The following is a 26,329-nucleotide window of genomic DNA, read 5'->3' as shown; positions in this document are numbered from 1 at the left end:
GTAGCCTGGTGGTTAGAGAGGCGGGTAGCCTAGTGGTTAGAGGAGGCGGGTAGCCTAGTGGTTAGAGGAGGTGGGTAGCCTGGTGGTTAGAGAGGCGGGTAGCCTGGTGGTTAGAGAGGCAGGTAGCCTGGTGGTTAGAGAGGCGGGTAGCCGAGTGGTTAGAGAGGCGAGTAGCCTTGTGGTTAGAGGAGGCAGGTAGCCTAGTGGTTAGAGGAGGCAGGTAGCCTCGTGGTTAGAGAGGCAGGTAGCCTGGTGGTTAGAGAGGCGGGTAGCCTAGTGGTTAGAGAGGCGGGTAGCCTTGTGGTTAGAGGAGGCAGGTAGCCTAGTGGTTAGAGGAGGCAGGTAGCCTAGTGGTTAGAGGAGGCAGGTAGCCTAGTGGTTAGAGGAGGCAGGTAGCCTGGTGGTTAGAGAGGCAGGTAGCCTAGTGGTTAGAGGAGGCAGGTAGCCTAGTGGTTAGAGGAGGCAGGTAGCCTAGTGGTTAGAGGAGGCGGGTAGCCTAGTGGTTAGAGGAGGCAGGTAGCCTGGTGGTTAGAGGAGGCAGGTAGCCTGGTGGTTAGAGAGGCAGGTAGCCTGGTGGTTAGAGGAGGCAGGTAGCCTCGTGGTTAGAGAGGCAGGTAGCCTAGTGGTTAGAGGAGGCAGGTAGACTAGTGGTTAGAGGAGGCAGGTAGCCTGGTGGTTAGAGAGGCAGGTAGCCTGGTGGTTAGAGAGGCAGGTAGCCTGGTGGTTAGAGAGGCAGGTAGCCTGGTGGTTAGAGAGGCAGGCAGCCTGGTGGTTAGAGAGGCAGGTAGCCTGGTGGTTAGAGAGGCAGGTAGCCTAGTGGTTAGAGAGGCAGGTAGCCTAGTGGTTAGAGGAGGCGAGTAGCCTTGTGGTTAGAGGAGGCAGGTAGCCTAGTGGTTAGAGGAGGCAGGTAGCCTCGTGGTTAGAGAGGCAGGTAGCCTGGTGGTTAGAGAGGCGGGTAGCCTAGTGGTTAGAGAGGCGGGTAGCCTTGTGGTTAGAGGAGGCAGGTAGCCTAGTGGTTAGAGGAGGCAGGTAGCCTAGTGGTTAGAGGAGGCAGGTAGCCTAGTGGTTAGAGGAGGCAGGTAGCCTGGTGGTTAGAGAGGCAGGTAGCCTAGTGGTTAGAGGAGGCAGGTAGCCTAGTGGTTAGAGGAGGCAGGTAGCCTAGTGGTTAGAGGAGGCAGGTAGCCTAGTGGTTAGAGAGGATGCAGGTAGCCTAGTGGTTAGAGGAGGCAGGTAGCCTAGTGGTTAGAGGAGGTGGGTAGCCTCGTGGTTAGAGAGGCAGGTAGCCTAGTGGTTAGAGGAGGCAGGTAGACTAGTGGTTAGAGGAGGCAGGTAGCCTGGTGGTTAGAGGAGGCAGGTAGCCTGGTGGTTAGAGAGGCAGGTAGCCTGGTGGTTAGAGGATGTGGGTAGCCTCGTGGTTAGAGAGGCAGGTAGCCTAGTGGTTAGAGGAGGCAGGTAGACTAGTGGTTAGAGGAGGCAGGTAGCCTGGTGGTTAGAGAGGCAGGTAGCCTGGTGGTTAGAGAGGCAGGTAGCCTGGTGGTTAGAGAGGCAGGTAGCCTGGTGGTTAGAGAGGCAGGCAGCCTGGTGGTTAGAGAGGCAGGTAGCCTGGTGGTTAGAGAGGCAGGTAGCCTAGTGGTTAGAGAGGCAGGTAGCCTAGTGGTTAGAGGAGGCAGGTAGCCTAGTGGTTAGAGGAGGCAGGTAGCCTAGTGGTTAGAGAGGCAGGTAGCCTGGTGGTTAGAGAGGCAGGTAGCCTAGTGGTTAGAGAGGCAGGTAGCCTAGTGGTTAGAGGAGGCAGGTAGCCTAGTGGTTAGAGAGGCAGGTAGCCTGGTGGTTAGAGAGGCAGGTAGCCTAGTAGTTAGAGAGGCAGGTAGCCTAGTGGTTAGAGGAGGCAGGTAGCCTAGTGGTTAGAGAGGCAGGTAGCCTGGTGGTTAGAGAGGCAGGTAGCCTAGTGGTTAGAGAGGCAGGTAGCCTAGTGGTTAGAGGAGGCAGGTAGCCTAGTGGTTAGAGGAGGCAGGGTAGCCTAGTGGTTAGAGGAGGCAGGTAGCCTAGTGGTTAGAGGAGGCAGGTAGCCTAGTGGTTAGAGGAGGCAGGTAGTCTAGTGGTTAGAGGAGGAAGGGTAGCCTAGTGGTTAGAGGAGGCAGGTAGCCTAGTGGTTAGAGGAGGCAGGTAGCCTAGTGGTTAGAGGAGGCAGGTAGCCTAGTGGTTAGAGAGGCAGGTAGCCTAGTGGTTAGAGGAGGCAGGTAGTCTAGTGGTTAGAGGAGGCAGGTAGTCTAGTGGTTAGAGGAGGCGGGTAGCCTAGTGGTTAGAGGAGGCAGGTAGCCTAGTGGTTAGAGGAGGCAGGTAGCCTAGTGGTTAGAGGAGGCGGGTAGCCGAGTGGTTAGAGGAGGCAGGTAGCCAGGTGGTTAGAGAGGCAGGTAGCCTAGTGGTTAGAGGAGGCAGGTAGCCTAGTGGTTAGAGGAGGCAGGTAGCCTAGTGGTTAGAGGAGGCAGGTAGCCAGGTGGTTAGAGGAGGCGGGTAGCCTAGTGATTAGAGGAGGCAGGTAGCCTAGTGGTTAGAGGAGGCAGGTAGCCTAGTGGTTAGAGGAGGCAGGTAGCCTAGTGGTTAGAGGAGGCAGGTAGCCTAGTGGTTAGAGGAGGCAGGTAGCCAGGTGGTTAGAGGAGGCGGGTAGCCTAGTGATTAGAGGAGGCAGGTAGCCTAGTGGTTAGAGGAGGCAGGTAGCCTAGTGGTTAGAGGAGGCAGGTAGCCTAGTGGTTAGAGGAGGCGGGTAGCCGAGTGGTTAGAGGAGGCAGGTAGCCTAGTGGTTAGAGGAGGCAGGTAGCCTAGTGATTAGAGGAGGCAGGTAGCCTAGTGGTTAGAGAGGCAGGTAGCCTAGTGGTTAGAGGAGGCAGGTAGCCTAGTGGTTAGAGAGGCAGGTAGCCTAGTTGTTAGAGGAGGCAGGTAGCCTAGTGGTTAGAGAGGCAGGTAGCCTAGTGGTTAGAGGAGGCAGGTAGCCTGGTGGTTAGAGGAGGCAGGTAGCGTAGTGGTTAGAGGAGGCAGGTAGCCTAGTGGTTAGAGGAGGCAGGTAGCCTAGTGATTAGAGGAGGCAGGTAGCCTAGTGGTTAGAGGAGGCAGGTAGCCTAGTGGTTAGAGGAGGCAGGTAGCGTAGTGGTTAGAGGAGGCGGGTAGCCTAGTGGTTAGAGGAGGCAGGTAGCCTAGTGATTAGAGGAGGCAGGTAGCGTAGTGGTTAGAGGAGGCAGGTAGCCTAGTGGTTAGAGGAGGCAGGTAGCCTAGTGGTTAGAGGAGGCAGGTAGCCTAGTGGTTAGAGGAGGCAGGTAGCCTAGTGGTTAGAGGAGGCAGGTAGCCAGGTGGTTAGAGGAGGCGGGTAGCCTAGTGGTTAGAGGAGGCAGGTAGCCTAGTGGTTAGAGGAGGCAGGGTAGCCTAGTGGTTAGAGGAGGCAGGTAGCCTAGTGGTTAGAGAGGAGGCGGGTAGCCTAGTGGTTAGAGGAGGCAGGTAGCCTAGTGGTTAGAGGAGGCAGGTAGCCTAGTGGTTAGAGGAGGCAGGTAGCCTAGTGGTTAGAGGAGGCAGGTAGCCTCTCTAACTGTTCCTAGGCCTTCATTGAAAATAAGAATTTGTTCTTAACTGACTTGTCTAGTTAAATAAAAAAAATACTGGTTAGAACACCTTGTAGCATGTCAGAGAGCGTTGATAATGTATACATAAAATACATGAGTAAGCTAAACATGGACTCTGTCTGTAGTCCCATGTACAATGGATGTGAATAGGACAGATTTGAGAAAATCTACAATTGGAATAGAATATGTAGATTATCTGACAGAGGTCTTATTCATAAACTAATTTGTTTTTTTTTTATAATCAATTATTTCAAGAGCTGCTTAGCTTTTTAGTTTAGTTTATTTATTTATTTTTGATAATGATAATAAATACATTTATATATTGCCTTTCAATTTCTCATCACGAGACTACAGGAGAGAAACGTCTGTGATTGATCGCAGCATAAAGAGTTTAAAAAAATTAAAGGTCCCAAATAGGACAGTCATTAGCATAAGGGTACATTCAGAGCCATACATTTAATTTATTTAATAGGACAGTCATTAGCTAACACATCCACTTTCCATAGACTGTTTGCTTAAAAATATTAGCCAGTCGCCGGCTGTTAATAACGCATTTCACATGTGGAGCGAGAGGATATGAGACAATCAATCATAGATACCACTAACCTTGAAATAAATGTTAGAAGACATCAAGTCACTTATTATCATTGTTCAAACCCTGTATGTCTTTATTGTCTCTTTCTCCTAACATTTTATGGAAAAGGATATTCAGGGCCGAATGTAATTGTACTCAGGCCTATAACAGCGCTGGTAGTTTTGATCGCGAAGGCAAACGGTTAATGTAAAGATGTTGGCAATAAGTGGGGAGTGCCTTGCCTATATTTCAGCTGTCACTTGATCTGTGTCCCGGGCGTCGCGGGAAATATCTTAGTGTGTGTGTGTGTAGTGGAGGTGGATGCTCCGGTCTACCTCGTGGACACTCTCTTTACACACCGCACACACACACACACACACACACACACACACACACACACACACACACACACACACACACACACACACACACACACACACACACACACACACACACACACACACACACACACACACACACACACACACACACACACACTCACAGAGCGAGTCTGGCTCGAGTGAGCGCAGTCAGCGGCAGGTACATAATTATTGGAGAAACCTTCCAGTAGAATTGAATGTTATGTTGCTGAAACAACGGGAATATACGGAGTGAATGTTGCTCTTTGTGTAATTAGACTACCACAGTGTATAGCTGGTTAACTGTCGCTGGCACAAAGAAGGACTGTTTGTTTTTCCACTGTCCAAAAAGGTAAGCTTCGCTTTAAGGAAGGATTAACGTGTTTTATCCATTTTACCTTGTTGTGTCATTGAAAATCATGTTATTTCTTAATGCATAAGGGTACATTCAGAACCATACATTCTTAATGCATAAGGGTTCATTCAGAACCATACATTCTTAATGCATAAGGGTACATTCAGAATCATACATTTAATTTAATCAGCAATAGTAATCTACGTGCTCATTGATGGTCTTCTGTGAAATTAAATAATATAAATTCCATTATATATTTCATGCGGAATTAAAAGTGAATCTTACATGTCACTTCATCGGAAAAATAAACGAATATTTTCTTGAAACATCTTAATTATATCTCTTTTCAGTGACAATTTTTTTTTCTGAACCTTGGTAATTACAAAGAAAGGTGCTTACAGTTTCTATCCTCTTGGTTAAGTTTGTTGGCATTGCTAAATGTGTATTGTCCTTTTTGCTCTGTACCGTGTTAATCTCTTAGCTGGCCCTGCTAGGCTATACTCCTCATCTCTGGGCCGGCTAAATTCAGCTCTCATCCGTTAACGATTTGTGCAGGAGGTTAATAAACCAATATCCAAATTAGAAAATAGGCTTTTTTATTTTTTTTTAAAATCCGGAGGAACCACAAAACCTTTCTCGTGAAATGGTTGTTATTTTGCCTATTGCATTTCATTTTAGAAACATGTTTTTTCTAACCTGTTTATTATTAGTATGGGTTAATTAGGTCCATTGGATCATTATTATGATACGGGGTAGTGTTGTTATTATTATTATTATTATTCATTATTATTATTTGCTGTTGTTTTAGGCTAATCAATGTTATAACAATATTGTTGATGTTTTTGAATCTGGAAAAAGGATAATGATTGTTTATAAACTAGCTTTCATTGGTTAAAAAAAAAGGGGGAAACGAAATTAAACAAACAAACATTTACATTATCATGATAATAACTGTTTTTTTTTTTTTGTCTTCTGCAGGCTTCCAGTAATGGAGTCTAATCCTACTCAGTTACCTGTGGAACGGGACTCCAGCCGCTCTCCACCGAGCTCCAAACAGGACCTCCCAACATTCAACCCCAACCTGAAACCCAACCAGGTCAGCGAGACAGCCCTGTATGGAATCCCCATAGTGTGCCTGGTGCTGGACGGCCAGGAGAGACTGTGTCTGGCCCAGATCTCTAACACCCTGCTGAAGAATTACAGCTATAACGAAATCCACAACCGGCGTGTGGCTCTGGGCATCACCTGCGTGCAATGCACCCCGGTCCAGCTGGAGATCCTGAGGCGTGCTGGCGCCATGCCCATCTCCTCGAGGCGCTGTGGGATGATTACAAAGCGAGAAGCAGAGAGGCTTTGTAAATCGTTTATCGGTGCTCACAACCCTCCAAAACTACCGGAGAATTTCGCGTTTGATGTTTCCCACGAGTGCACGTGGGGGAGCCGCGGTAACTTTATACCAGCTAGATACAACAGCTCTCGAGCCAAGTGCATCAAGTGCTCCTTCTGCAATATGTATTTTTCTCCCAATAAGTTCATATTTCACTCTCACCGAACACCAGAATCCAAGTATACCCAACCAGACGCTGCTAACTTTAACTCCTGGAGGAGACACCTCAAACTGACCGACAAGGGCTCGCCGGATGATTTAGCTCATGCGTGGGAGGACGTCAAAGCCATGTTCAACGGGGGCAGCCGGAAGAGGACGCTGCCAATGCACCGCCACGGGCCCGAACGTTCCTCTCCGTTAAAACCTCACCAAGGACCTTCCAACCTGACCCGGAGAGACTCACCGGAGATACCCCCTAAAATCCTCCGCTGCGAGGATAACCGGGGAGGTATGGGGAGTATGGCGTGTATCACGCGCAGCTATCCCATTATTCCGGTGCCCAGCAAAAGCTACGGGATACTGCAGAACGTGAAGATCCCTCCACCTCTCTTCCCACACCCATACGGGTTTCCGGCCTTCGGGTTGTGTCAGAAGAAGGATGAAAGTGGTGTGATGGGGGAGTCGAATAAAGCCCACCTCTCTGGGGTCTTCTCCTGGCCGCGTCCCAAGGACAGCGCCTACCACTCTTTCCCCATGTTCTGGCCTACTGCAGACGGCCTGCCCATACCGTCCTTCCCCCAGCCCCAGCCACAGCACCAGGCCCAGCCACAGCACCAGGCCCAGCCCAAACAGCCATCGGAGGTGCTGTGCTCCAGACAGAGTGAGCTGGACGCATCCGAGCAGGGAGAAAGAAATAGCAACACACCAAAGGACAGCCTGGGGGATAATGAGCGGTGCTCCAGCACTCAGTCCACCCGGAATGAGGATGACAAATCCGGGGATGAAGCGAGGTTAATGGACGGTAAAATGCCCGTTCTACCCCGGAAGATTAGCTATGTCTCCGCATTCAGACCCGTCATCAAAGACGCGGAGAGTATAGCCAAACTGTACGGTAACCGGGGGAAGTACAACGGGGCTCGAGCTGGGTATCTGTCTCCCGATTTCCTGAGCGAGAGCTCGAGCTACAGGTCCTTGTCGCCAGACAGCGTGGAAAGCGTTGGCGAGACAGATGTGGACGTGGAGACCAATAAGTCACAAGAGGACGAGGAGTCACTTCCGCACTCCATTGAGGACAGCAGGAGCCCTCCTGTCCCCGTCCTAAGCCCGACGCGCGGTGCCGGTTCACCAAACGGCCTAGAATCCATCCCTAAGTCAGAGCAGGCCGCTGTGGTCGACTCACAGAGAATAAACCTACCTATACAGGTGGTGAGGTCTTCAAATAGAGATAGACAGGGCAAACAGCTTCCGGACTGCAATAAGACCACGTCTTTTGATGAAGTGAGTGATTAATATGGTCCGTCTATTTCTATTAGATGGTTATTTACATACTAAGGAAGATACTATTTAATTGTGATTAATTCATTGATTCATTAAAAAAAAGTCATCCTCTTGCTTTTACACACATTTTTATACGCATGTTTGTTTTGTCTGTGTGAATAGCAGAGAATAAAAAGCCGTTCAAATACACTGTTCAATAGGAGAATGTGTCCCAAATGTCACCGAGCATTATTGCCCAATTATCCTAAATGATCCTGTCCGATTTGTCTAGGTGTATTCGCCGGACAGGAGCAGCCCATATGCTTTTGGTTCAGCAACGAATTACCAGACAGACAATGTGGAATCGAAAGGTTGGATGTTGTTCTGTTAAAAACATTTTTAAATAATAAAATACATTTTGTGAAAAGGAATGAGACTTATTTGTTGTTTATTCAGATGACTGTGCCAGTAGAGAGGAGCCATCTTCCACAGTGAAGGAGGTTGAAACGAAGCCGTATAACGACCCAAGCAGGGAGGGGGGCCCGAGACAAGCACTGAACGAGGAGGGTAAGTTTAAACGCTACACCTCTCAGTCGATAATACGGTATTTCACATTTTCTGTCAGAACTTGTAATATACAAATATTTAAGCCTCTATTTTATTGCCTATTTTAATTTTTGTTTTTGTAATGTTATAAATGTTGTCTCTGTGTGCATTCAGGCGAGGAAGCGACGCACAATGTTAGTATAATCTCAGACAAACATAGAAAACTGGCTAAATATAAGACCATTAAATAACAATAACAATAATTAATATGAATATTATTACTAATAATATGTGTTGGTCTATTTTGTTTAAATATGTTCTTGTTTATTATATACTTTCTTTAATAATTGGATTGATCCCTACAGAATAGGTTAGAAAAGAAGTAGAACAGATTTCACCCCAGGCCTTTTACCAATCGCGTAACAAATCGTTTAACATAAATTAGCCTATACCATTTAACCTATACCATTTAGTCTATACCATTTAGTCTTAACCCCGAAGCAATTTTCAACCCGTATTAATTTTCTATTTTTAACACATTTGTTCGTTCCTTTTCTACAGACGAATTGCAGAAACAACTCATGGAGCAAGTGGAGCTGAGGAAGAAACTGGAACGAGAATTCCAACATTTAAAAGGTATAATTCAGCAGGTTTATTCGACGCTGGCTGGCTGGCTGCTGGCTGGCTGGCTGCTGGCTGGCTGCTGGCTGGCTGCTGGCTACTGGCTGGCTGGCTGCTGGCTGGCTGGCTGCTGGCTGGCTGCTGGCTGGCTGGCTGCTGGCTGGCTGCTGGCTGGCTGGCTGCTGGCTGGCTGGCTGCTGGCTGGCTGCTGGCTGGCTGCTGGCTGGCTGGCTGCTGGCTGGCTGGCTGCTGGCTGGCTGGCTGCTGGCTGGCTGCTGGCTGGCTGGCTGCTGGCTGGCTGGCTGCTGGCTGGCTGGCTGCTGGCTGGCTGCTGGCTGGCTGCTGGCTGGCTGGCTGGCTGCTGGCTGGCTGGCTGGCTGGCTGCTGGCTGGCTGCTGGCTGGCTACTGGCTGGCTGGCTGCTGGCTGGCTGCTGGCTGGCTGCTGGCTACTGGCTGGCTGCTGGCTGGCTGGCTGCTGGCTGGCTGGCTGCTGGCTGGCTGCTGGCTGGCTGCTGGCTGGCTGGCTGGCTGGCTGCTGGCTGGCTGGCTGGCTGCTGGCTGGCTGCTGGCTGGCTGCTGGCTACTGGCTGGCTGGCTGCTGGCTACTGGCTGGCTGCTGGCTGGCTGCTGGCTGGCTGGCTGCTGGCTGGCTGCTGGCTGGCTAATGGCTGGCTACTGGCTGGCTAATGGCTGGCTACTGGCTGGCTGCTGGCTGGCTGTTGGCTGGCTACTGGCTGGCTGGCAGCTGGCTGGCTGGCTGGCTGCTGGCTGGCTGGCTGCTGGCTGGCTGCTGGCTACTGGCTGGCTGGCTGCTGGCTGCTGGCTGGCTAATGGCTGGCTAATGGCTGGCTGCTGGCTGGCTGCTGGCTGGCTGCTGGCTGGCTGGCTGCTGGCTGGCTGCTGGCTGGCTGCTGGCTACTGGCTGGCTACTGGCTGGCTGCTGGCTGGCTGGCTGGCTGGCTGCTGGCTACTGGCTGGCTGGCTGCTGGCTACTGGCTGGCTAATGGCTGGCTACTGGCTGGCTACTGGCTGGCTGCTGTCTGGCTACTGGCTGGCTGACTGCTGGCTGGCTACTGGCTGGCTAATGGCTGGCTACTGGCTGGCTAATGGCTGGCTACTGGCTGGCTAATGGCTGGCTACTGGCTGGCTACTGGCTGGCTAATGGCTGGCTACTGGCTGGCTACTGGCTGGCTGTTGGCTGGCTACTGGCTGGCTGGCAGCTGGCTGGCTGGCTGGCTGCTGGCTGGCTGGCTGCTGGCTGGCTGCTGGCTACTGGCTGGCTGGCTGCTGGCTACTGGCTGGCTAATGGCTGGCTAATGGCTGGCTGCTGGCTGGCTGCTGGCTGGCTGGCTGCTGGCTGGCTGGCTGCTGGCTGGCTGCTGGCTGGCTGCTGGCTACTGGCTGGCTACTGGCTGGCTGCTGGCTGGCTGCTGGCTGGCTGCTGGCTACTGGCTGGCTGGCTGCTGGCTACTGGCTGGCTAATGGCTGGCTACTTGCTGGCTGCTGTCTGGCTACTGGCTGGCTGACTGTTGGCTGGCTACTGGCTGGCTACTGGCTGGCTACTGGCTGGCTAATGGCTGGCTACTGGCTGGCTAATGGCTGGCTACTGGCTGGCTACTAATTGGCTGCTGGCTGGCTACTGGCTGGCTGGCTGCTGGCTGGCTGCTGGCTGGCTGGCTGCTGGCTGCTGGCTGGCTGCTGGCTGGCTGCTGGCTGGCTGGCTGCTGGCTACTGGCTGGCTGCTGGCTACTGGCTGTCTGCTGGCTGGCTGCTGTCTACTGGCTGGCTACTGGCTGGCTACTGGCTGGCTGCTGGCTGGCTACTGGCTGGCTACTGGCTGGCTAATGGCTGGCTACTGGCTGGCTAATGGCTGGCTACTGGCTGGCTACTAATTGGCTGCTGGCTGGCTACTGGCTGGCTGGCTGCTGGCTGGCTGCTGGCTGGCTGGCTGCTGGCTGCTGGCTGGCTGCTGGCTGGCTGCTGGCTGGCTGGCTGCTGGCTACTGGCTGGCTGCTGGCTACTGGCTGTCTGCTGGCTGGCTGCTGTCTACTGGCTGGCTACTGGCTGGCTACTGGCTGGCTGCTGGCTGGCTGCTGGCTGGCTGGCTACTGGCTGGCTGGCTGCTGGCTACTGGCTGGCTACTGGCTGGCTACTGGCTGGCTGCTGGCTGGCTGCTGGCTGGCTGGCTACTGGCTGGCTGCTGGCTACTGGCTGGCTACTGGCTGGCTGCTGGCTGGCTGCTGGCTGGCTGGCTGCTGGCTGGCTGGCTGCTGGCTGCTGGCTGGCTGCTGGCTGGCTGCTGGCTGGCTGGCTGCTGGCTACTGGCTGGCTGCTGGCTACTGGCTGTCTGCTGGCTGGCTGCTGTCTACTGGCTGGCTACTGGCTGGCTACTGGCTGGCTGCTGGCTGGCTACTGGCTGGCTACTGGCTGGCTAATGGCTGGCTACTGGCTGGCTAATGGCTGGCTACTGGCTGGCTACTAATTGGCTGCTGGCTGGCTGCTGGCTGGCTGGCTGCTGGCTGGCTGCTGGCTGGCTGGCTGGCTGGCTGCTGGCTGGCTGCTGGCTGGCTGCTGGCTACTGGCTGTCTGCTGGCTGGCTGCTGTCTACTGGCTGGCTACTGGCTGGCTACTGGCTGGCTGCTGGCTGGCTGCTGGCTGGCTGGCTACTGGCTGGCTGGCTGCTGGCTACTGGCTGGCTACTGGCTGGCTACTGGCTGGCTGCTGGCTGGCTGCTGGCTGGCTGGCTACTGGCTGGCTGCTGGCTACTGGCTGGCTACTGGCTGGCTGCTGGCTGGCTGCTGGCTGGCTGGCTGCTGGCTGGCTGCTGGCTACTGGCTGGCGCTGGCTGGCTGCTGGCTACTGGCTGGCTGGCTGCTGGCTACTGGCTGGCTGGCTGCTGGCTGGCTGCTGGCTGACTGGCTGCTGGCTGGCTGGCTGGCTGCTGGCTGGCTGGCTGCTGGCTGGCTGCTGGCTGGCTGGCTACTGGCTGGCTGGCTACTGGCTGGCTGCTGGCTGGCTGCTGGCTACTGGCTGGCTGGCTGCTGGCTACTGGCTGGCTAATGGCTGGCTAATGGCTGGCTGCTGGCTGGCTGCTGGCTGGCTGCTGGCTGGCTGGCTGCTGGCTGGCTGCTGGCTGGCTGCTGGCTGGCTGGCTGCTGGCTGGCTGGCTGCTGGCTGGCTGCTGGCTACTGGCTGGCTGGCTGCTGGCTGCTGGCTGGCTGCTGGCTGGCTGCTGGCTGGCTGCTGGCTGGCTGGCTGGCTGCTGGCTGGCTGGCTAGCTGCTGGCTGGCTGGCTGCTGGCTGGCTGGCTGCTGGCTGGCTGCTGGCTACTGGCTGGCTGCTGGCTGGCTGGCTGGCTGCTGGCTGGCTGGCTGCTGGCTGGCTGCTGGCTACTGGCTGGCTGCTGGCTGGCTGGCTGGCTGGCTGCTGGCTGGCTGCTGGCTGGCTGGCTGCTGGCTGGCTGGCTGGCTGCTGGCTGGCTGCTGGCTGGCTGCTGGCTACTGGCTGGCTGCTGGCTGGCTGGCTGCTGGCTGGCTGGCTGCTGGCTGGCTGCTGGCTACTGGCTGGCTGGCTGGCTGGCTGCTGGCTGGCTGCTGGCTGGCTGCTGGCTACTGGCTGGCTGGCTGCTGGCTACTGGCTGGCTGCTGGCTGGCTGCTGGCTGGCTAATGGCTGGCTACTGGCTGGCTAATGGCTGGCTACTGGCTGGCTACTGGCTGGCTGTTGGCTGGCTACTGGCTGGCTGGCAGCTGGCTGGCTGGCTGGCTGCTGGCTGGCTGCTGGCTACTGGCTGGCTGGCTGCTGGCTACTGGCTGGCTAATGGCTGGCTAATGGCTGGCTGCTGGCTGGCTGCTGGCTGGCTGCTGGCTGGCTGGCTGCTGGCTGGCTGCTGGCTGGCTGCTGGCTACTGGCTGGCTACTGGCTGGCTGCTGGCTGGCTGCTGGCTGGCTGCTGGCTACTGGCTGGCTGGCTGCTGGCTACTGGCTGGCTAATGGCTGGCTACTGGCTGGCTACTTGCTGGCTGCTGTCTGGCTACTGGCTGGCTGACTGCTGGCTGGCTACTGGCTGGCTAATGGCTGGCTACTGGCTGGCTAATGGCTGGCTACTGGCTGGCTAATGGCTGGCTACTGGCTGGCTACTGGCTGGCTGTTGGCTGGCTACTGGCTGGCTGGCAGCTGGCTGGCTGGCTGGCTGCTGGCTGGCTGGCTGCTGGCTGGCTGCTGGCTACTGGCTGGCTGGCTGCTGGCTACTGGCTGGCTAATGGCTGGCTAATGGCTGGCTGCTGGCTGGCTGCTGGCTGGCTGGCTGCTGGCTGGCTGGCTGCTGGCTGGCTGCTGGCTGGCTGCTGGCTACTGGCTGGCTACTGGCTGGCTGCTGGCTGGCTGCTGGCTGGCTGCTGGCTACTGGCTGGCTGGCTGCTGGCTACTGGCTGGCTAATGGCTGGCTACTTGCTGGCTGCTGTCTGGCTACTGGCTGGCTGACTGTTGGCTGGCTACTGGCTGGCTACTGGCTGGCTACTGGCTGGCTAATGGCTGGCTACTGGCTGGCTAATGGCTGGCTACTGGCTGGCTACTAATTGGCTAATGGCTGGCTACTGGCTGGCTGGCTGCTGGCTGGCTGCTGGCTGGCTGGCTGCTGGCTGCTGGCTGGCTGCTGGCTGGCTGCTGGCTGGCTGGCTGCTGGCTACTGGCTGGCTGCTGGCTACTGGCTGTCTGCTGGCTGGCTGCTGTCTACTGGCTGGCTACTGGCTGGCTACTGGCTGGCTGCTGGCTGGCTGCTGGCTGGCTGGCTACTGGCTGGCTGGCTGCTGGCTACTGGCTCGCTACTGGCTGGCTACTGGCTGGCTGCTGGCTGGCTGCTGGCTGACTGGCTGCTGGCTGGCTGGCTACTGGCTGGCTGGCTGCTGGCTGGCTGCTGGCTACTGGCTGGCTGCTGGCTACTGGCTGGCTGCTGGCTGGCTACTGGCTAATGGATGGCTGCTGGCTAGGCTGTCTGGCTGCTGGCTGGCTGCTGGCTACTGGCTGGCTGCTGGCTACTGGCTGGCTGGCTGCTGGCTACTGGCTGGCTGCTGGCTACTGGCTGGCTGCTGGCTGGCTGGCTGCTGGCTACTGGCTGGCTGGCTGCTGGCTGGCTGTTGGCTGGCTGGCTGCTGGCTGGCTGGCTGGCTGCTGCTGGCTGGCTGCTGGCTGGCTGGCTACTGGCTGGCTGGCTGCTGGCTGGCTGGCTGGCTACTGGCTGGCTGGCTACTGGCTGGCTGGCTGGCTGCTGGCTGGCTGGCTGGCTGGCTGGCTGCTGGCTGGCTGCTGGCTGGCTGGCTGCTGGCTGGCTGGCTGACTGGCTGCTGGCTGGCTGCTGGCTGGCTGGCTACTGGCTGGCTGGCTGCTGGCTGGCTGGCTGGCTACTGGCTGGCTGGCTACTGGCTGGCTGGCTGGCTGCTGGCTGGCTGCTGGCTGGCTGGCTGCTGGCTGGCTGCTGGCTGGCTGCTGGCTGCTGGCTGGCTGCTGGCTGGCTGCTGGCTGGCTGGCTGCTGGCTACTGGCTGGCTGCTGGCTGGCTGGCTACTGGCTGGCTGGCTGCTGGCTGGCTGGCTGGCTACTGGCTGGCTGGCTACTGGCTGGCTGGCTGGCTGCTGGCTGGCTGCTGGCTGGCTGGCTGCTGGCTGGCTGCTGGCTGGCTGGCTGCTGGCTGGCTGCTGGCTGGCTGCTGGCTGCTGGCTGGCTGCTGGCTGGCTGCTGGCTGGCTGGCTGCTGGCTACTGGCTGGCTGCTGGCTGGCTGCTGGCTACTGGCTGGCTACTGGCTGGCTGCTGGCTACTGGCTGGCTGCTGGCTGGCTGGCTGGCTACTGGCTGGCTACTGGCTGGCTACTGGCTGGCTACTGGCTGGCTGGCTGGCTGGCTACTGGCTGGCTGGCTGCTGGCTGGCTGGCTGCTGGCTGGCTGCTGGCTGGCTGGCTACTGGCTGGCTGGCTGCTGGCTGGCTGGCTGGCTACTGGCTGGCTGGCTACTGGCTGGCTGCTGGCTGGCTGGCTGCTGGCTGGCTGCTGGCTGGCTGGCTGCTGGCTGGCTACTGGCTGGCTGCTGGCTGGCTGGCTGCTGGCTGGCTGGCTGCTGGCTGCTGGCTGGCTGCTGGCTGGCTGCTGGCTGGCTGGCTGCTGGCTGGCTGGCTGGCTGCTGGCTGGCTGCTGGCTGGCTGGCTGGCTGCTGGCTGGCTGCTGGCTGGCTGGCTGCTGGCTGGCTGCTGGCTGGCTGGCTGGCTCAGCTGGCTGCTGGCTGGCTGCTGGCTACTGGCTGGCTGGCTGCTGGCTGGCTGCTGGCTGGCTACTGGCTGGCTGGCTGCTGGCTGGCTACTGGCTACTGGCTGGCTGGCTACTGGCTGGCTGCTGGCTGGCTGGCTGCTGGCTGGCTGGCTGGCTGCTGGCTGGCTGCTGGCTGGCTGCTGGCTGGCTGGCTGCTGGCTGGCTGCTGGCTGGCTGCTGGCTGGCTGGCTTCTGGCTACTGGCTGGCTGCTGGCTGCTGGCTGGCTGCCGGCTGGCTGCTGGCTACTGGCTGGCTACTGGCTGGCTGCTGGCTGGCTGCTGGCTGGCTGGCTACTGGCTGGCTGGCTGCTGGCTGGCTGCTGGCTACTGGCTGGCTGCTGGCTACTGGCTGGCTGCTGGCTGGCTGCTGGCTAATGGATGGCTGCTGGCTACTGGCTGGCTGCTGGCTGGCTGCTGGCTACTGGCTGGCTGCTGGCTACTGGCTGGCTGGCTGCTGGCTACTGGCTGGCTGCTGGCTACTGGCTGGCTGCTGGCTGGCTGGCTGCTGGCTACTGGCTGGCTGGCTGCTGGCTGGCTGCTGGCTGACTGGCTGCTGGCTGGCTGGCTGACTGTCTGCTGGCTGGCTGCTGGCTGGCTGGCTACTGGCTGGCTGGCTGCTGGCTGGCTGGCTACTGGCTGGCTGGCTACTGGCTGGCTGGCTGGCTGCTGGCTGGCTGCTGGCTGGCTGGCTGCTGGCTGGCTGCTGGCTGACTGGCTGCTGGCTGGCTGGCTGACTGTCTGCTGGCTGGCTGCTGGCTGGCTGGCTACTGGCTGGCTGGCTGCTGGCTGGCTGGCTGGCTACTGGCTGGCTGGCTACTGGCTGGCTGGCTGGCTGCTGGCTGGCTGCTGGCTGGCTGGCTGCTGGCTGGCTGGCTGCTGGCTGGCTGCTGGCTGGCTGGCTGCTGGCTGGCTGGCTGGCTGGCTGGCTGCTGGCTGGCTGCTGGCTGGCTGGCTGCTGGCTGGCTGGCTGCTGGCTGGCTGGCTGGCTGCTGGCTGGCTGCTGGCTGGCTGGCTACTGGCTGGCTGGCTGCTGGCTGGCTGGCTGGCTGGCTACTGGCTGCGCTGGCTACTGGCTGGCTGCTGGCTGGCTGGCTGCTGGCTGGCTGCTGGCTGGCTGCTGGCTGGCTGGCTGCTGGCTGGCTTGCTGCTGGCTGGCTGGCTGGCTGCTGGCTGGCTGCTGGCTGGCTACTGGCTGGCTGCTGGCTACTGGCTGGCTGTTGGCTGGCTGCTGGCTGGCTGGCTGCTGGCTGGCTGCTGGCTAGCTGGCTGCTGGCTACTGGCTGGCTGCTGGCTACTGGCTGGCTGCTGGCTGGCTGCTGGCTACTGGCTGGCTACTGGCTGGCTGCTGGCTGGCTGCTGGCTGGCTGCTGGCTACTGGCTGGCTGGCTGCTGGCTATTGGCTGGCTACTGGCTGGCTACTGGCTGGCTGCTGGCTGCTGGCTGGCTGCTGGCTGGCTGCTGGCTACTGGCTGGCTGGCTGCTGGCTATTGGCTGGCTACTGGCTGGCTACTGGCTGGCTGCTGGCTGCTGGCTGGCTGGCTACTGGCTGGCTGGCTGCTGGCTGGCTGCTGGCTACTGGCTGGCTGCTGGCTACTGGCTGGCTGCTGGCTGGCTGGCTGCTGGCTGGCTGCTGGCTACTGGCTGGCTGGCTGCTGGCTGGCTGCTGACTGGCTACTGGCTGGCTGGCTGCTGGCTGGCTGGCTACTGGCTGGCTGGCTACTGGCTGGCTGCTGGCTGGCTGGCTGCTGGCTGGCTGGCTGGCTGCTGGCTGGCTGCTGGCTGGCTGCTGGCTGGCTGGCTGCTGGCTGGCTGCTGGCTGGCTGCTGGCTGGCTGGCTTCTGGCTACTGGCTGGCTGCTGGCTACTGGCTGGCTGCCGGCTGGCTGCTGGCTACTGGCTGGCTACTGGCTGGCTGCTGGCTGGCTGCTGGCTGGCTGGCTACTGGCTGGCTGGCTGCTGGCTGGCTGCTGGCTACTGGCTGGCTGCTGGCTACTGGCTGGCTGCTGGCTGGCTACTGGCTAATGGATGGCTGCTGGCTACTGTCTGGCTGCTGGCTGGCTGCTGGCTACTGGCTGGCTGCTGGCTACTGGCTGGCTGGCTGGCTGCTGGCTGGCTGGCTGGCTGCTGGCTACTGGCTGGCTGGCTGCTGGCTGGCTGGCTGCTGGCTGGCTGCTGGCTGCTGGCTGGCTGGACAAAAGCAATGTCGCAAAAAACGATATAATTGCAACATGTGTAATGGAAACGGCAGATATAGGAGACATTTTCTAAAGATCAACAACATTTGTATCCGTTCGTCGGTTTATTTCTCTTTTTGTCGAACTAACTTTATTGCGACTTATGATGACGGACACGGTGTTTTGGGATAAATGATGACGGAAACGGTGTTTTGGGATAAATGATGACGGAAACGGTGTTTTGGGATAAATGATGACGGAAACGGTGTTTTGGGATAAATGATGACGGAAACGGTGTTTTGGGATAAATGATGACGGAAACGGTGTTTTGGGATAAATGATAACGGAAACGGTGTTTGGGGATAAATGATGACGGAAACGGTGTTTTGGGATAAATGATGATTGCCGAATACTTCTGAAGGTACGTGTTGTCATCACGTAACTCCACTCCACATTTCAGTGTAAATTCCTAGTTTACTGCTTGCAAAATCAATATTTTTTTCAACTATAAAAGTTATGTTTCTTTGCAGGACAACTATTGTCCTGAGTTTCAAGAATGCCTGAATTGCTTTGCCTTACTTATCTGGTTGGCTGGCAAGTTTCCACCAGATGTGTGTCAGCATGGTGCGGACCAGCCTAGGCAGCCCGTAGTGTATGGCCTGTAGATCTGTGGTGATATGTTAGACACATGATAATTATTACAGATGTCCAGGAGTGTGTCAGCATCGGACCAGCCTAGGCAGCCCGTAGTGTATGGCCTGTAGATCTGTGGTGATATGTTAGACACATGATAATTATTACAGATGTCCAGGAGTGTGTCAGCATCGGACCAGCCTAGGCAGCCCGTAGTGCATGGCCTGTAGATCTGTGGCGATATGTTAGACACATGATAATTATTACAATGTGGCAAATATTAGTCAACTATGGCATTCTATCCATGCTGGCTTTCACGGGCTACCAGAGATATGAAACAGATAGGTGGGAGGACACACAGGCTGTCGTCAATTTATTAACGCACAATTTGCCTAACTAGGTAATGGAACAAACATTTTATTCCACATTGTAGTTTTTTTGGGGGGGGGCGAAAACGTTTTATTTGTTTTGTGACGTCATTGCGCCCCACCGTTTTTATCGACACAATATAGTTAAATGGAAACGCACCCTATTTTCAATGCGAACTTTTCTAAATGTCGACAACACCAACCCCAAAAAAAATCACTGGACAAGTTAATGGAAAAAAAATAGCTATTGTTCATCTGATCAGATGTTACAGTTTTATAGTTTTTGATTCCATCGGGTTAGAGAGTGTTTCTCTTAATATGTCATGCTTGTCATGATCAGCATCTTGAACGCTGAACAAAAACAATTCCATGAGGTTTTGCACTGCGTTTTATTTGACATGCTGCGTTCATGTGTTAGTCGGATCTAGGAAACTCTTGACATTTTGACTTGCTAACTGGTTGTAGTTATATACGTACTGTGTTCAACCAGTTAGCAAGTCGGACATTTCTGAGTTTCCTTTTTCCGACTAGCATGTGAACGAGGCATTAGTACATATTGATGTTGATGTTTTCTGTCAAACGCATATGGCTGCAATGGTAATTTAGCAATTTACCACGTCTAAGTGCTGTATCCAGGCACTCCGCGTTGTGTCGTGCATTTAAAGCGGGGGAAATATTGTTGCACCTGCAATGGTAATTTAGGAAGCTAGATTCCATTTTGCCAGATTAGGATGCCAGAGTGTATAATAGGCTGCCATATTAAAAGAATAGCCAAGTTAGGCTAGTTTATCGGCTATGCTAAAGATGACTAAGCTATTGTAAATTGCTCCCCAGATAATTTCAATCATCAGATGAAAAGGGAGCTGTCCTACAGGGAGGAGATGGTCCAGCAGCTTCATATTGTCAGAGGTGAGATCATACCAAACATTCACACGGAGGCATACTGGTAGAAAAGACTAGCTGCTTACAAAGTGGGACCATTATTAAACAACATCAACGAGTGTTGATGTAAAAACAGCTATACATTTAATTGGTTGATTGATCAAATGCAATTTATTTTTATTTTTTTTGTGCAAAATAAATCAATTGATGAATAATCTATCCTCTAAATGTATCTCGATAAACTCAGAACATATGGAGATGTATGTGGCCATAACTGTAGATTTAAATCACTAAATGAGTGATGTAAATCAGGGGTTCCCCGACCTCTCCTCGTGGACTTCCAGCCATTCAATACATTTGGTGCATTCCACAGCTAGCCTACCCTCTCCTCGTGGACTTCCAGCCATTCAATACATTTGGTGCATTCCACAGCTAGCCTACCCTCTCCTCGTGGACTTCCAGCCATTCAATACATTTGGTGCATTCCACAGCTAGCCTACCCTCTCCTCGTGGACTTCCAGCCATTCAATACATTTGGTGCATTCCACAGCTAGCCTACCCTCTCCTCGTGGACTTCCAGCCATTCAATACATTTGGTGCATTCCACAGCTAGCCTACCCTCTCCTCGTGGACTTCCAGCCATTCAATACATTTGGTGCATTCCACAGCTAGCCTACCCTCTCCTCGTGGACTTCCAGCCATTCAATACATTTGGTGTATTCCACAGCTAGCCTACCCTCTCCTCGTGGACTTCCAGCCATTCAATACATTTGGTGTATTCCACAGCTAGCCTACCCTCTCCTCGTGGACTTCCAGCCATTCAATACATTTGGTGCATTCCACAGCTAGCCTACCCTCTCCTCGTGGACTTCCAGCCATTCAATACATTTGGTGCATTCCACAGCTAGCCTACCCTCTCCTCGTGGACTTCCAGCCATTCAATACATTTGGTGCATTCCACAGCTAGCCTACCCTCTCCTCGTGGACTTCCAGCCATTCAATACATTTGGTGCATTCCACAGCTAGCCTACCCTCTCCTCGTGGACTTCCAGCCATTCAATACATTTGGTGTATTCCACAGCTAGCCTACCCTCTCCTCGTGGACTTCCAGCCATTCAATACATTTGGTGCATTCCACAGCTAGCCTACCCTCTCCTCGTGGACTTCCAGCCATTCAATACATTTGGTGCATTCCACAGCTAGCCTACCCTCTCCTCGTGGACTTCCAGCCATTCAATACATTTGGTGCATTCCACAGCTAGCCTACCCTCTCCTCGTGGACTTCCAGCCATTCAATACATTTGGTGCATTCCACAGCTAGCCTACCCTCTCCTCGTGGACTTCCAGCCATTCAATACATTTGGTGCATTCCACAGCTAGCCTACCCTCTCCTCGTGGACTTCCAGCCATTCAATACATTTGGTGCATTCCACAGCTAGCCTACCCTCTCCTCGTGGACTTCCAGCCATTCAATACATTTGGTGCATTCCACAGCTAGCCTACCCTCTCCTCGTGGACTTCCAGCCATTCAATACATTTGGTGCATTCCACAGCTAGCCTACCCTCTCCTCGTAGACTTCCAGCCATTCAATACATTTGGTGCATTCCACAGCTAGCCTACCTGATTCCACCTGTCAACTAATCATCAAGCCCTTGACTGGGTGAATCAGGTGAGCTACTTCAGGGCTAAACCAACATAGTGAACGGTCCCCCAAAGCCACTGATGTAAAACCCATCAATATCTTCCTCTGTCCCTTACATATAGACACATTATGCAGCGAGCTGGAGCGAGAGGAAAAGGTTCGCTATGCTATTCAACACAAGTTGAAAGGTAACTCATATGAAGCCTGTGGGAATATGCTAATAAATAAACATGCAGTGCGTTTTGGAAGGTTTTCAGACCCTTTGCTATGAGACATGATAATTGATCTCAGGTGCATCCTGTTTCCATTGATCATCCTTGAGATGTTTCTACAACTTGATCGGAGTCAAATTGTAGTAAATTCAATGGATTGGACATGATTTGGAAAGGCACACACCTGTCTATATAAGGTCCCACAGTTGACAGTGTTTGTCTCAGCAAATACCAAGCCATGAGGTCGAAGCAATTGTCCGTAGAGCTCTGAGACAGAGATTTTTTTTATTGTCCCCAGCACAAGGTGCACCTGTGTAATGATCATGCTGTTTAATCAGCTTCTTGATGTGCTATACCTGTCAGGTGGATGAATAATCTTGGCAAAGGAGAAATGCTCACTAACAGATATGAACACATTTGTGCAATTTTCTTTTAGAGAAATCAGCTTTTTGTGGATATGGAACATTTCTAGGATCTTTTGTTTCAGCTCATGAAACATGAGAACAACACTTTGCATGTTGCGTTTATATTTTTGTTCAGTGTGTGTATATATATATACAATTCCAGTCAAAAGTTTGGACACACCTACTCATTGTAGAATAATAGTGATGACATCAAAACTATGAATTAACACATATGGAATCATGTAGTAACCAAAAAAGTGTTAAACAAATCAAAATATATTTTATATTTGAGATTCTTCAAATTAGCCACCCTTTGCCTTGATGACAGCTTTGCACACTCTTGGCATTCTCTCAACCAGCTTCATGAGGTAGTCACCTGGAATGCATTTTAATTAACAGGTGTGCCTTGTTAAAAGTTAATTTGTGGAATTTCTTCCCTTCTTAATGCGTTTGAGCCAATCAGTTGTATTGTGACAAGGTAGGGATGGTATACAGAAGATAGCCCTATTTGGTAAAAGACTAAGTCCATATTATGGCAAGAAGAGTTCAAAATATGCAAAGAGAAATGACAGTCCATCATTACTTTAAGAAATTTAGGTCAGTCAATCCGGGAAAATTTCAAGAACTTTAAAAGTTTCTTCAAGTGCAGTTGCAAAGACCATCAAGCGCTATGATGAAACTGGTTCTCATGAGGACCGCCACAGAAAAGGAAGACCCAGAGTTACCTCTGCTGCAGAGGATAAGTTCAGATTGCAGCCCAAATAAATGCTTCTCAGAGCTCAAGTAACAGACACATCTCAACATCAACTGTTCAGAGGAGACTGCGTGAATCAGTCCTTTATGGTCGAATTGCTGCAAAGAAACCACTACTAAAGGACACCAATAAGAAGAAGAGACTTGTTTGGGCCAAGAAACATGAACAATGGACATTAGACCGGTGGAAATCTGTCCTTTGGTCTGATGAGTCCAAATGTGAGATTTTTGGTTCCAACCGCCGTGTCTTTGTGAGACGCAGAGTAGGTGAACAGATGATCTCTGCATGTGTGGTTCCCACCGTGAAGCATGGAGGAGGATGTGTGAAGGTGCTTTGCTGGTGACACTGTCAGTGATTTATGTAGAATTCAAGGCATAATTAACCAGCATGGCTACAACAGCCTTCTGCAGAGATAAGCCATCCCATCTGGTTTGCACTTAGTGGGACAATCATTTGTTTTTCAACAGGACAATGACCCAAAACATACCTCCAGGCTGTGTAAGGGGCTATTTGACCAAGAAGGAGAGTGATGGAGTGCTGCATGAGATGACCTGGCCTCCACAATCACCCGACCTCAACCCAATTAAGATGGTTTGGGATGAGTTGGACCGCAGAGTGAAGGAAAAGCAGCCAACAAGCGTATGTGGGAACTACTTCAAGACTGTTGGAAAAGCATTCCAGGTGAAGCTGGTTGAGAGAATGCCAAGAGTGTGCAAAGCTGTCATCTAGGCAAAGGGTGGCTACTTTGAAGAATATAAAATACATTTTGATTTGTTTAACACTTGTTTTTGGTTACTACATGATTCCATATGTGTTATTTCATAGTTTTGATGTCTTCACTATTACTCTACAATGTAGAAAATAGTAAAAAATAAAGAAAAACCCTTGCATGAGTAGGTGTGTCCAAACGTTTGACTGGTTCTGTATATATACACTGAACAACTGCAACATGCGCAACATGTAAAGACATCTAACCCTTTATCCACAGCCTGTTCACAGCTTTACAATCCTAACTAGGTGTGTCCTTTTGTATGAAATCTGCAGTTAAAAAAAACATATATAAAACATTTTTACTGCAGTTTTCATACACAAGGACACACCTAGTTAGGAATGTTAACCTGTGAACAGGCTGTGGCTAAAGGGTTAGATTGTATTCTTCAGACATGCAGTGCCTTGGGAAAGTATTCAGACCTCTTAGCCTAATTCTGAAATTGATTCAATTACATGTGTTCCTCGTTAATCTACACACAATACCCCATAATGACAACATGAAAACAGGTTTTTATTTTTGGACATTTATTAAAAATTTAAAACAGAAATACCTTATTTACAAAAGTATTCAGACTCTATGCTATGAGATTCGAAGTTGAGCTCAGGTGTATCCTGTTTCCATTGATAATTCTTGATGTTTCTACAACTTGATTGAAGTCCACCTGTGGTAAATTCAATTAATTGGACATGATTTGGAAAGACACACACCTGTCTATATAAGGTCCCACAGTTGACAGTGCATGTCAGAGCAAAAACCAAGCCATGAGGTCCGTAGAGCTCAGAGACAGCATTGTGTCGAGGCACAGATTTGGGAAGCGAACCAAAACATTTCTGCAGCATTGAAGGTTCCCAAAAACACAGTGGCCTCCATCATTCTTAAATGGAAGAAGTTTGGAACCACCAAGACTCTTCCTAGAGCTGGCCGCCCGGCCAAACTGAGCAATCGTGGGAGAAGGGTCTTGGTCAGGGAGGTGACCAACATCCCAATGGTCACTGACAGAGCTCCAGAGTTCCTCTGTGGAGATGGCAGAACCTTCCAGAAGGACAACCATCTCCGCAGCACTCCACCAATCAGGCCTTTTTGGTAGAGTGACCAGACGGAAGCCACTCCTCAGTAAAAGGCACATGACAGCCCTCTTGGAGTTTGCCAAAAGGCACCTAAAGGACTCTCAGACCATGAGAAACAAGATTCTCTGGTCTGATGAAACCAAGATTCAACTCTTTGGCCTGAATGCCAAGCGTCACATCTGGAGGAAACTTGGCACTATCTCTACGGTGAAGAATGGTGGTGGCAGCATCATGCTGTGGGGATGTTTTTCAGAGACAGGGACTGGGAGACTAGTCAGGATCGAGGGAAAGATGAACGGAGCAAAGTACAGAGAGATCTTTGATGAAAACCTGTTCCAGAGCACTCAGGACCTCAGACTGGGGCGAAGGTTCACCTTCCAACAGGACAACAACCCTAAGCACACAGCCAAGACAACGCAGGTGTGGCTTCGGGACAAGGCTCTGAATGTCCTTGAGTGGCCCAGCCAGAACCCGGACTTGAACCCAATCGAACATCTCTGGAGAGACCTGAAAATAGCTGTGCAGCGACGCTCCCCACCTGACAGAGCTTGAGAGGATCTGTGGAGAGGAATGGGAGAAACTCCCCAAATACAGGTGTGCCAACCTTGTAGCGTCATACCCAAGAAGACTTGATGCTGTAATCGCTGCCAAAGGTGCTTTAACAAAGTACTGAGTAACGCGTCTGAATACTGATGTAAATGGAATATTTCTGGTTTTTAAATTATTTATTTTTTAAATAAATTAGCAAACATTTCTAAGAAACTGTTTTTACTTTGTCATTATGGGGTATTGTGATGTCATTATGGGGTATATTGTGATGTCATTATGGGGTATATTGTGATGTCATTATGAGGTATTGTGTGTAGATTAATTAGGGGGGGAAAAAACGATTTAATCTATTTTAGAATAAGGCTGCAACGTAACAAAATGTGGAAAAAGTCAAGGGGTCTGAATACTTTCCGAAAGCACTGTCCATAAACATGCAGTCTGTTAATGAAGTTGTATTACATTTTAGAGCCTTGATTCAAGTTGACCCACAACTGCCTTTAACTACATTTAAATTCAAATATGTTTGTCAAGTTACATTTACTGAGGAAAAAGAGAATGAACGTATATGCATTTTGAAAACACATCAACAGAAAGTAATTGTTCATTGTGAGGACCACACACGCACACACACACACACACACACACACACACACACACACACACACACACACACACACACACACACACACACACACACACACACACACGTACATCTAGTGGATCTATTTAGTGTCTATTCCCTTTCTTCCCAGAAGCTCACGACGCGCTACACCAATTCTCCTGTAAGATGCTGACTCCTCGTCCCTGCAATGGAACCTGCTCCTTCAAACCTCCTCTTCTACCACCCTAGTCCCTTCCCACAGTCCGCCGTGGAGCCCCGTCAGTCTGGAAAGCAAGACTACTACCACCCTGAAGACTAGGCGTACAGTATCCAAAATACTAGGCAGGGTCTGAGTTAGGGTAGACAATTTAACACTAGAGAGACAGGGTCTGAGTTAGGGTAGACAATTTAACACTAGAGAGACAGGGTCTGAGTTAGGGTAGACAATTTAACACTAGAGGGACAGGGTCTGAGTTAGGGTAGACAATTCCCAGTAACTTTTCAAAAGTTCTCCCAGAAATCCTGGTTGAAAGATTCCTAGAAGGAATAAGCAGGAAACCTGGAATTCTCCAACCAGCATTTCTGGGAAAACTGGTAATTTTGGGAAAGTTACCAGAATTTTGCAAACCTTGTCTGAGAAATGAAATGTGATCAGCATTTTAGATCATAATACATAATATTATATAGACATGGAGGACCTGATTCGAGATCAGCACTGCTACTCTGAGCGGCTTTATGAATCCGTCCCTGGCCTCTATCAAATGACCACATCATTGTACCAGAGCAATGCTTTGGTGTGAGGGAAACCTAGAGCTGTCATTAGCCACTGCATTAATGATATTAACTGTAACATATGAGAGAATGCGTCTTCACACTCCCTGTATAATTTATATAAAGTTATAAAGTACCACGTGAAAAATATTATATGTTTAATTGAAAATATGACCATAACTTTTATAAATCAGTCAAAAGTTTGGACACACCTACTCATTCAAGGGTTTTTCTTTATTTTATTTTCTTTATTTTTACTATTTTCTACATTCTAGAATAATAGTGAAGACATCAAAACTATGAAATAACACATATGGAATCATGTAGTAACCAAAAAAAGT

At 52.5% G+C, this 26,329-nt stretch overlaps 1 protein-coding gene across 1 annotated transcript; it reads left to right on the top strand.

The window, feature by feature from the left end:
* Window positions 1-4,687: 4,687 nt before the first annotated feature.
* On the top strand, window positions 4,688-26,203 carry LOC106561870 (SKI family transcriptional corepressor 1 homolog-B). The gene is made up of 7 exons (XM_045688598.1): window positions 4,688-4,893; window positions 5,875-7,720; window positions 7,992-8,070; window positions 8,156-8,266; window positions 8,807-8,881; window positions 19,168-19,242; window positions 25,369-26,203. The coding sequence occupies exons 2-7, from the start codon at window positions 5,885-5,887 to the stop codon at window positions 25,464-25,466; spliced, it is 2,274 nt and encodes a 757-aa protein (XP_045544554.1). The 5' UTR covers window positions 4,688-4,893; window positions 5,875-5,884; the 3' UTR covers window positions 25,467-26,203.
* Window positions 26,204-26,329: the final 126 nt, after the last annotated feature.

This window comes from Salmo salar, chromosome ssa10 (genome assembly GCF_905237065.1).
Source record: "Salmo salar chromosome ssa10, Ssal_v3.1, whole genome shotgun sequence".
NCBI classification, from domain to species: Eukaryota; Metazoa; Chordata; class Actinopteri; order Salmoniformes; family Salmonidae; genus Salmo; species Salmo salar.
The sequence above is the reverse complement of the archived record's forward strand: the minus strand, read 5'-3'. Positions and strand labels throughout refer to the sequence as shown.

What these genes read in the sequence shown, in the direction of transcription:
- LOC106561870 (XM_045688598.1), top strand. Translation starts at nt 5,885, where the DNA reads ATGGAGTCTAATCCTACTCAGTTACCTGTGGAACGGGACTCCAGCCGC. An exon ending in AGACCACGTCTTTTGATGAA is followed by an intron (nt 7,721 to 7,991) that starts GTGAGTGATTAA and finishes CGATTTGTCTAG; the next exon opens with GTGTATTCGCCGGACAGGAG. An exon ending in ACAAGCACTGAACGAGGAGG is followed by an intron (nt 8,267 to 8,806) that starts GTAAGTTTAAAC and finishes CCTTTTCTACAG; the next exon opens with ACGAATTGCAGAAACAACTC.